The sequence below is a fragment of the Perissodus microlepis genome, chromosome 22 (genome assembly GCF_051167445.1).
Source record: "Perissodus microlepis isolate ML-2025 ecotype Zambia chromosome 22, ASM5116744v1, whole genome shotgun sequence".
In the NCBI taxonomy this organism is placed as follows: Eukaryota; Metazoa; Chordata; class Actinopteri; order Cichliformes; family Cichlidae; genus Perissodus; species Perissodus microlepis.
This window is the reverse complement of record NC_140481.1, coordinates 8457845-8469082: the sequence shown is the minus strand read 5'-3', so window position 1 is coordinate 8469082 and position 11238 is coordinate 8457845. Positions and strand designations below refer to the sequence as shown.

Sequence of the window (11238 nt, the reverse complement as noted above, 5' to 3'; positions counted from 1 at the left end):
CTTCATTTGCTCAGCTTCATCATTTCTGTGATGCTAGTGAGGAGGCTTATGGTACTGTAACCTATCTGGTGCAGAAAGGCTGGAATGGTCAAATCCATTGTTCCTTTGTTATGGGGAAGGCAAGATTTGCTCCACTCAAACACACCACGATTCCACGTCTGGAATTAACAGCAGCAACTATGGCAGGACGAATGGACAGGATGTTAAGGAAAGAGCTACAAATACAGCTTGCAAAATCGGTGTTTTGGACTGATAGTACAGCGGTGCTAAAGTACATAAACAACGAGACGACAAGGTTCCGTACCTTTGTCGCCAACCGCGTCTCTCAAATCCTAAAAGTGTCCGTGGCTTCTCAATGGCGACACATCAACTCACATCTCAATCCGGCTGATTGTGTCTCAAGAAGACAGAACGTAGGCCTTTTCCTACAGAACCATGTCTGGATTTCTGGACCAGACTTTCTCACGGCACCAAACAACAGTTGGCCAAAGAATCTTGATCATCTAGAAGCTCTTAACCCAGCAGACCCGGAGATCAAAAAGAACGTGTTCATTAGCACCTTCGCATTAAATAAAGGACCGGATGTACTGCAGCAGTTGATAGAACACTACTCCTCATGGATACGCCTTAAGAAAGCTGTGGCATGGATCCTTAAGGTAAAGAATATCTTGCTGGTTCGAGCCAAAGAACGGCTAGAACAGACTGCTGACACTGCACGAGACATCAGTAAGGCACGGCAAAGTCAAAACCTGACAAACATCAGGTTAAGCCACCGCAAAGAAAACCTCACAGTGGATGACTTAAAGGAAGCTGAACTTGAGATTATAAGCCACTGCCAAAGACAAAAATTTCAAGAAGAAATCACTGCCCTACTAAAGGGTGAGCCTGTTAAAAGGAGCAGCCACATATACAAGCTCAATCCGCTTCTTCAGGATGGGATCTTGAGAGTTGGGGGAAGGCTCAGTCGCTCAGCCTTGCCAGAAGAGTTCAAACACCCCGTCATTCTGGACAAGAGCTCAAGGGTGTCCGAACTCATTCTACAAGAAATACACAAGGAGGTGGGTCACAGCGGACGTAACCATGTCCTGTCCAAGCTACGGCAAAGGTTCTGGATTCCCGGAGCCAACAGCGCTATCAGGAAAGTTCTTTCCAAATGCATTGTGTGTCGACGATTGCATGGCATCGTTGGGCAACAACAGATGGCTGACTTGCCACAAAACAGAGTTACACCTGACGAACCGCCATTCACGAGGACAGGAGTAGACTACTTTGGGCCCTTTGAGGTCAAACGTGGAAGAAGCACTGTAAAGAGATATGGTGTAATCTTCACCTGTTTGGCCATTCGAGCTGTACACTTAGAGGTGGCAGCATCTTTGGATACCGACTCTTTCATCAATGCTCTTCGCAGATTTATCGCAAGAAGAGGACAAGTGGTAGAGCTGCGCTCAGATAACGGGACCAATTTTGTCGGTGCAGAACGAGAACTTAGGAAGGCTATTCAAGAGTGGAACACCAGTAAAATAGAAAGCACATTGACGCAAAGGGGCATTAAGTGGATCTTTAACACTCCAGCTGCTTCTCACCATGGAGGGGTATGGGAACGTTTGATTAAATCGGTCAGAAAAATCCTTGGTGCCACCCTTAAAACTCAGAGTCTGGATGAGGAGAGCCTTCAGACATTTCTTTGTGAAACCGAAGCGATCCTCAACAGTCGGCCTATTACTACACCCTCCAATGACCCTAATGACTTGGAAGCACTCACTCCAAATCATCTCCTGCTCTTAAAAGCAAGGCCATCTCTTCCCCCAGGACTGTTCCAAAAGGAGGACATCTATGCCCGCCGAAGATGGAGGCAAGTTCAATATATGGACTCCCACGGTATGTCATGTACTGGTGACCTCTGACATCAGAAGAAAGAAGAAATTGTGTTCTAAGGACTGAATGCCTATGTTGTTGAACTTTATCATTGTGCCAAATTGTTAATAATTGTTTATAAGTTTATAGAACAATTAGGGGCCGGGAATGTATAGGATAAAGGTCTAATCATCTCGTAGTTTACTCAGATTGCACAGAGTGTATATTTGTTAATAATTTGAATCATTTTGGATAAGGATAAGTGTAAGATAATGGGGAATTTCAGTTGTTACTTTATAATTTGTTTAGCGTAAGATTTACAGTTAAATTGTATTTATTTTTTTTTTTTTTTTAATTTTTACGTACTGTTCCTTTAACACACGGTAACTGTGCACGGGGGGAGCGTTTGCGATGGGCAGTGTGGAGCAACGGGGGCTTTAACTAGCTGTGGAGAAAAACAGTTTTCTTACCGTGTTTGCAGTGTACAGGAACATTTGAACGGATCACTGTATTTCAAAACTGTGGAAATAAATGTTTGCCTGTTTGTTTTTCGACTACAAGCGGACTTTGTGGATTATGTTCAACTGCACTAAGACACGCGTACGGCCCGACCACCAGCTAGTGCTTCCGCGGTATCAGAGTTATTTATCTTGGTAGGCCCCTGGGCTTCTGCCCAGGTAAACCCGTGGATCAATTAATAGTTTGCTCTGCCGGGCCGATTTTCCATGTGCTTCTGCTGGTTACACCGTGGTGGATGCCTGCCGTTTTGCTGCTTGGAGTAATTTACACAAACGGTAAGTAATTCAAACTTATATAAAATTCACGGTATTCTATGGTGCAGTGAGGTTTTCTTGATGTTTCTTGGTGTTCGGTTGCTGAAAACGAGCTTTAATAGAGGAGATGTGTCGAAAATTCTATTTAGCCTCCAATGCTAATGTTAATGTTGCAGTCTTTTTACTCGTGAGTGACGGTAGACACTGCACGTGGAAGCGCCGCGCCACGTTCAGCTTTTCCCCTGTTCACACAGACACGTCTTTCTCCACGCCAGTTCATGAGCGTTTTTGCTCCTCTGTTTATTCAGAGCAATTTTTTCACAATTGATAAGTAAATAACATCCCAAAATAATTGAAGAGAGCTTGTTTTAGTCACTCCTGCTTTTACTTTGACATCGTTCATCGTTGACTTGTCTCTAATCTGTCTCTCTCTCTGTCTCACTCTCTTCTCCCTTTGAGACACCCGCCCCAAACATAGTCAGTTAGGCTGTCCCCTCCTTTGTGATGTGTTTATTTTCATCTCTATTGTCTCTTTTCATACACGAATCTGATCGCATTTGTCAATCGCAGTATTTTATTTTGGGGAATAGCTTTTATCTTCAAAATTGCCTGGATTGTCTTGTGTGTCTTGGTGTAACTTCCTGCGGAACATGCGTGGCCCACGCAAAAAATAGACCAGATACCGAAACAATCGCTTCGTAGCACTCCGTGTCTGGTGTAAACTACACCATAGATTAACATGTATTTTGTATTGTGTTGTGTATCAATTGGACTCCTGCATGGACAGACACAGGTTTATTTGATAACATTAAATGTTATTACAGTGAAATTCAAACGCATGGTCAGTATTAATCACCATGTATGGTATATGTCAGTGTTTTAATCATTTTTGCTTGAATTGCTCTAAATGTCAAATGCTTACTAGTATGCCATTTTTGTTATTATTTTGTCTCAGTAAAATGCTGGTCCAGGTTCGATACTGCCAACAGCAGAAGTATGTGAAGTTGGAAGAGGTTGATGGGCGGTTTGAGTTTATGCAGTTTCATGAAAAAGGTTTGTTTATATCTTACCTAATTTTAGTTGGGGGGACAGAATTTTTTGTAGGGTGTTTCGCCAAGTCTCTTGAATCATACAGTGGTGTATCACTTTAGTGAATGTGAGGCAAGAACAGTTTACTTAAAAGGTGCACTCAGATATATCTTATCTTTTCCAGTCATCGAGAGATTTTGCCTGCCACCTGATGCAAAAGTAGTGTACAAAGATGCAACAGGGACAGAAGTTGATGAAGCGATTTTCAGTGACCTTATCAGCCAAGGCACTGTGGTCCTAACAGTTTTCTCAAGTGATGGTGAGAAATTTAAAGGGGCAAGCTCAACACCAGACATGGGGAAGGGCTGTGTGGCTGCTGGTTGTTCCAAATAATCAGGAGCACTTTGACCAATCAGCTGTTTGAACATTGAGATCAGTTAATTTAAATGAGTCAGGTCTGCAGTGTGATGTTGCTTTGTTAGTTAAAAATCTGCAGCCAGATTTTTTTTCTACACCTTACAGAATAATGTTGTTTTTTCCTTTTAGAATTTTCTGATTGCTCCTTGTCTTCTGCATCTGATTGTTCTGACTCAAGCTTCAGCTCAAATGCAAGTACATCAACTATACTAATAGATGAGGGTCCCAGGAAGAAAACAAGAGTTGAGGGTACTGTTGATGCAGCATCTGCTAAAAAGGTTGTGACAAAACTCAGTTCTCATAGTTTTTTTTCTACTTCATTATTCTTAATATGTAGAAAAGCTATTCCTCACTTTTTGCATCTTTTTTTTCTCAAGTTAATTGAAGGTGTACTTGGAACCAATTCAGGTGGTGAAGAGGTTCTCCAGGAATATCACACAACACAAACTCTAACAGATGCTACCAGAAGAAAAATGGTCAATATAATAGTGGCTCACATGATTGATTGCCATGGGTATGTGTGTTCTATTTGTGCATTTTATTTTTTTTTTAAATACAAGTTACTATTTTGCCATTACTTAAGCATGCTAATTTAAAATCGTTTTTCAGGCACCTCCCCACCAAAGCTGTTAGAGAACAGTACGCGCTAGGGGTAGTGACATTGTTCCCATCCCTGAAAGACCCATACTCCAAGAAAGGCTATGTATAGTCACTATTATTGCACTTTGTTTACATAATTTTCATGCTGTGCATCATTGGGATTTGTGTGCGTTGACATTTAAGTTCTGAAAATTTTCAGATTGACAACACATTATTTTTGAATGTATTTACATTTTAGGAACACTTCTACGATGCTGCAAGCAGCACTGGATACATTTCTTGGCATTTGAAAACGATACAGAGAAAGACTAGAAGAGGATCTGCACCACCAAGTAGCTCCACTGGCTTTGCTCAAGAAGGAGGTAAGAAATTAAGTGTCCACAAACTAGATAATGTTCTCATTTACATTATATACTATTTTGTTTTCATTTACCTATCTGCTCAGCACCTATGCTTTTATGTTTGTGTGTTTTTCTTCAGGGGGCCCAAATTACCAAAGGCCCATTAATGTCGACATGCAGCTTGATGGAGATGCTTGCCAGGAGGCCATCTCTTTGCTGAACCATACATCCGACACTTCCTTGATTTTCCAGAAGATGAGAGAGACCTTTCAGCATCGTCAGAAGCTCATCAATGATCCTGACAAAAGTCTTGATATCCTGTCTATCTTCCCAAGATTCTTGGATACAAAAGGATTGGTGAGAATATTCAGTGGAATTTTTAATATCACTTTAAATTTCAAGATGAATGTGGCAGTAGTATATTTTCTTTCTTAAAGGTGAATCAAGACTTCACTCTCCTGTTTGATGATGAGATATCTACCAGGCTGCTTCAGAAATGGGATCCAATCTTTAGGTATCAAATCATCAAAGAGGCCAAGCAGCTCACCTCAACAGTAGAGTTGCGTCAATTGGTGCAGTCAGCAGAGAGTCCACCAGGAAGTGATCTTGATGAGGCAGCAAGTGAGTTTGTTAAGTATGATTTGCTATAAGCAGTTAAAGTTCAATAGCATCAGGATTCTATTAATAAATACCAATTCATTCACCTGTTAGCTTTGCTTCATCAGTTTTCTTTAGCTGTTAGTTTAATGTTTATGACAGCACATTTCAACTTTCTTAGGAAGTGCTTTTCTAGTTCTCCTTAAAAATTGCATTTGAAAGATTTGCTGTCAATTGATTCTTGTGACTCTTTGGCCGCAGCCTTTGACCAAGACATGGCCTCCCTGTTGTTACTGTTACATCTCCTTCCGCCACCTCCAGGAGGACCAAAGTATCAAAAAATCAGCGCCTCTGATGCTGTTGAGAGACTTGTAGTCTTTCATAAGGTAATTTAATATTTATAGTTTTTATCATAAGTTGTCATGTCACTGGTTAAGAGGTGAATGAAACAAATTACAGTTGAGCTTACAAAGGAGGTTTACATACTCATTTCTGTGATGCTATTATCTCTGACTTGCTCCTGTGTCTAATGCTCAGTATCTTTGTCTCAACTCCAGTCTTGCTGCAGTTTGGAAGAGCATCTCCAGAATCAGCAGAGTCAGCAGCCATACCTCCTGGCTGTTGGGTGCCAGAAGAGGAAGGTCGACAGCTTCTATGTTGCCATAGACAAGTGTCTCATCCCCTGCCAGGCCAGCCGCTCCCTTGGGGCATTTGATGAGCTTTTTAAAGCTCATTTTGTGTTCAATGTGTCTTATGATGCTGCACTTGTGAATTTCTACACATTTCTGCAGACAACAGTATACAATATTGATATGGGGAAAATGAAGGAGTCCCCAAGAGTTCGTGACCTGAGAGCCAAAATCCTTAACCAGGAAATTCTTCTCACAACCTAAGTAAAAATCATTAAAATGCTGACATGTTTTTTGTGTAAGAGAGCTTATCCCAGCAGTCAGCAGCTGATTTCACATTTAAGAGGTGAACATGGTTATTATCCTGGACCTAAGTTTAAGTTATTTTGTTGGCAGCCAGGCTGCCGGCTTCAGTTCCAAACTTATGCAGGCTTTAGGAAGCACCTCAGTAGTTTTCACAGCAATGTTGACCAAAATGATCGAACTTCAGCCATTGCTTGTTTTTCTAATGACACAGTTTCACCTGCTTTGGAGGACCAGTTTAATTCCTCAAATCTTCCTCACAGTTCTCCCAGTGTTCTTCCAGAGTCTAGTTCTTCCAGTGTTCCAGTGAGCATTGATTCAGTACTTACAAGGGATTCATCCAAAGAAATGTGTGCATCCATTGTGGCCAAACTGCAGGGTAGTGGCCTTTCTAACAGTTTAGTATCCTCACTTGTAGGCGATTTGGAGGAATTAACAAGTGAGCTTCGCTCAGAAGCAAAGCAGGCCATTCTTTCTGCGTTACCCACAAAGGACTCCAGCATATCTTTAATAAATGAATGTTTTGAAAATTTTGAAAACCCTTTCACCAATCTGAACACAGAATGGAAACGAAATAAATACTTCAATCTAAAATGGGGAGTTGTAGAACCTAGAGAAATAACACTTGGAGTGAGGTATGACATCAGGCGAAATCAGAAGTCTGGTACTTATGATCAAGTACCTGTGAAGGATACTTTTATATATGTACCTATTTTGGAGTCTTTGAAGTTCATGTTTAGAAATCCAGAGATTTGTGTTTTCCTGCAGAGAGAGTGTAGCTCAGAGCCTGATGCTTATCATGACTTTTGTGATGGAAGTTACTTTAAAACTCACCCTTTGTTTTCAGCCAAAAGGCATGCATTACAAATTCAGCTATACTATGATGATTTTGAAACAGCCAATCCTCTTGGCTCTAAACGCGGAATTCACAAAATTGGCTGTATTTATTTTGTTATAAGAAACTTGCCCCCAAAATTTAATTCCATTTTGATGAACATTCATTTAGTGTCACTTTTCCACACACCAGATCTGCAAAAGTATGGTTTTGATGTTATACTGGAACCACTGATAAATGATGTCAAAAAACTGGAAAGCCAAGGGCTAAGTCTTCCATTTTCTGATGAGCAGGTATATGGCACAATATCACAGATCACTGGAGATAACCTAGGGATGCACTCAATTCTTGGTTTTAATGAGTCGTTCAGTAGCCGTCATTTCTGTCGCCTTTGTTTGATTGAGAAGAATGATTGTCAAATGGTGTACAGTGAGGATGATCCTAAAATTATTCTTCGTGGGAAAGATTTGTTTGACATACATTGCCAGTCTCTTCGGGAAAATCCTAAATTGAAGTCACTGTATGGGTTGAAAAGAAATTCTGCACTCAATTCATTGCAGTATTACCATATTTGCAATAACTACTCATTTGATATAATGCATGACTTTCTTGAAGGTGTGGCTCAGTATGAGGTCAAATTGCTTTTTGAGTATCTTACGCAACACTTCATATCAGAACAGAACTTGCTTTCTAGGATTTATGGTTTTGACTATGGATTTTTAGAAAGAAAAAACCGGCCCACTAAAATCATATTGGACAGTGCTGGCAATAGCATTGGTTTGAACTATCCAGACATTCTGTCTTGTGAAAAACATCCCACTTTTGTTTGGTGACATTATTCCTGCAGGGAACAGACACTGGAATTTGTTATTGTTGTTACTTCAAATAATGAACATTGTTTTTTCACCTTGTCTCACTCTGGGAATGACTATATATTTGAAGAATTTGATTATTGACCACCACAAACTATTTAAGCAGACGTATCCACACAGAAACTTGATTCCTAAGCATCATTTTATGATTCATTACCAGTGTTGGGGAGTAACGGAATACATGTACCGCCGTTACGTATTTAAAATACAAAATATGAGTAACTGTATTCCGTTACAGTTACCGTTTAAAAAGGTGGTATTCAGAATACAGTTACTTTGTTGAAATAAATGGATTACACTGCGGTACTTTCCTGTTTCATTTTGTCGCGGGTCAGGACTGTTTGGGTTTTGTTTGACAGCTACGTTCTGTTGTTCCAGGCGGCAGCGTTACGGTTGCCATGGTTACAGGGCGACGCTCTCTCTCTCTCTGCGACTGTGTGTTTCCTGGGTGAGAGAGCGCCTTTTCGTTGTTGTTGTTGTTGTGCTAAGCTAACAGGCAGAATGCTACAAGCATAGCTCTAAAGAATGTAGCATCATGGGCAGTGTAGTCCGTGTTGCAGGGAGAATGGACTGCCATACACGTTATGGGTCTGTGAGCGCGAGGAGGGAGAAAAAGGGGAGTGGAAAGGTACGAGTTGTCATCGAGCAAAAACGGGAGCTGGAAGCATGTAAATATAATAATAACCACTGTAGCCAAGAAGAGAGCCTGACGAGCCCAGCTGTAAGTAAGCTATTAAGACTCGACTGTACACTGTGTTCGTGTTTTCCTCCGAAAACAATAAGTTCCGTTGCAGCAGTCTTTCAACGCCTCTCTCTGTCTCTCGCAAGAAAAGTTGACCCACACAACAAAGTAAAGCTATTTTTCGGCTACGAGCCGACAGGGACCCCGCCGTATTAGTCAGAGGTCCCTTTACTACAGTTCGGAGTCGCGGACCTTCAGTAATAGTAATAAATCACACAGCAATAGTACATTCACGTTGTTGTAAAAAGCATGATAATATATTAAGTATTCCAAAGTATTCAGAATACGTTACTGTCATTGAGTAACGTAACGGAATACGTTACAGAATACATTTTGGGGCATGTATTCTGTATTCTGTAATGGAATACATTTTAAAAGTAACCTTCCCAACACTGTTCATTACCCATCCTCTATTCGAAAAATTGGCCCTTTACTGTATATGTGGAGTATGAGGTTTGAAGCTAAGCACAAGTTGTTCAAAGATTATTTCAAAAACCTCACCAAATCGCTTGATAAACGGCATCAGATGGCCATTGCTTATCACTGGGAAACCTTTTCTCTTAAACAGAAGGAGTTTGGGCCAATTAAATCATTTTCTTTAAGAGATGAAAGTGTGGTCAATAGTGAAATGCTATTACCAAAAGATGTTTTCTCAACAAGTTGGGTTAAAATTGATGGTGTAGAGTACAAAGCTGGACTTGTTGTTTGCAGTACAATGGAGGAAGACATGCCAGTCTTTTGTCAAATAATTGATACACTTATGGTTGAAAATGACATTTTTTTGTTGACACACAAACTCTTTACTGAAAACTTTGATGAACATCACCATGCATTCAAAGTAGTACAAACTGAAGAACAGTGTGTCATAAAAATAACTGAACTCAAATGTCACAGACCATTTGATATTCAAAACTCATACAGTGCTGCAGATGAAAGTTTGTACATTATATCTTCATTTATTATGTTTTGATTCACTTTCTGGGAAAAAGAAGCATGATAATAAATGTTTTTGGACAATGTACAGTTTTCTTGAAATTATTCTCATAATTGTAATTGTTGTCGTTAAAAAGTTATGTTAATCTATTACATAAATAGTTCTTTTAGGGATTAAAACTACCTTAATAAAAGAGTAAAGAGTTAAAGTAGTGTTATTTTTCAATCTGTGTAGTGTTAATTTAACCCAGTTTGGTGAGTTAAAATTAACTCAGACATGGTGTTAATAATAATTTGCTCAGTGTTAATTTAACCCAGTTTTAAGAGTTAAAGAAGGAACTCTGACAAAGTGTTAAATAATTAACTATTTTGAAAATGTTAATTCAACTCTGTAGAGTGTGGAGCTATATAAACCCTGAAAAAATGTTAAAATCAACTCTGTGGGAGTTGATTCAACACTACAGTTTTTGCTGTGTAATATGTGCCTCATTTTGTTTAAGGAGGTACCTCCATCATCCTTTGAGACATCCAAAGCTAATTCTACAGTTATCCAAGCCCAACTCAGCCACTGATTAAAGTTGAGCTGTGTAACTGTTATTCCTCTGGATTCTGGAAATGGCTTCATAAGCCAGGGGTGTTATGGGTAGGCCGAGTCAACCAGAATGACCAGTGTCACATCTATTCAAATTTTTCTTTCATGGGGTTAGCATTGGGGTTAACATACTGTTATCTGGCCTCATTATAACTGCAAAATGTATGAAGATGCACTTTGCCTAGTTGGCTAACATTTATTTCCCAAAACGTCATATAATTGTCTAGTACACCTTTCGAATGTAATAGTGTGCTTCTGCCTTAATGTTAATGTGTGTACCATCAATAGCACCAGTGGCTGGGACCAAGGATATATCTTCCGTGCTGTCGAGTAAGTCAGCACACAGCACCTTTTTCCAATATTTAACCTTTACACTCACACACTAGCAGTGTTGGTCAAGTTACTTGAAAAAAGTAATCAGTAACTGATTACTGATTACTTCCCCAAAAAAGTAATCCCGTTACTTTACTGATTACTTATTTTCAAAAGTAATTAATTACTTAGTTACTTAGTTACTTTTAAAAACACGATTTACAACCTGAATAGGTGATAAAGCAATAGATCTTTCAGCCCAATTCTACTTTTTCTGCATAATCCATCATACAAAATGTAATCAAATGGAAAAGTCTCTTTTTTTTTAACTTGTTTTATCAGTTTTAATCTTTTAACTTTATGCATCAAGCAAAAATTAAATTATATGCAACATTCTCTGACTTGAAGA

At 39.6% G+C, this 11238-nt stretch overlaps 1 protein-coding gene across 2 annotated transcripts; it reads left to right on the top strand.

Annotated features, from left to right (window-relative positions):
• The first annotated feature begins 3484 nt into the window (after window positions 1-3484).
• LOC146362533 (uncharacterized) lies at window positions 3485-9998 on the top strand. 2 transcript variants are annotated; one of them, XM_084919761.1, is made up of 10 exons: window positions 3485-3680; window positions 3841-3975; window positions 4203-4351; window positions 4451-4587; window positions 4683-4776; window positions 4912-5035; window positions 5154-5371; window positions 5452-5635; window positions 5873-5997; window positions 6169-9998. In XM_084919761.1, the coding sequence occupies exons 1-10, from the start codon at window positions 3485-3487 to the stop codon at window positions 6502-6504; spliced, it is 1698 nt and encodes a 565-aa protein (XP_084775887.1). In that variant the 3' UTR covers window positions 6505-9998. The 2 variants fall into 2 exon arrangements, with proteins under 2 accessions (XP_084775887.1, XP_084775886.1); XM_084919760.1 differs by lacking the exon at window positions 3841-3975.
• The last annotated feature ends 1240 nt before the right edge of the window (window positions 9999-11238 follow it).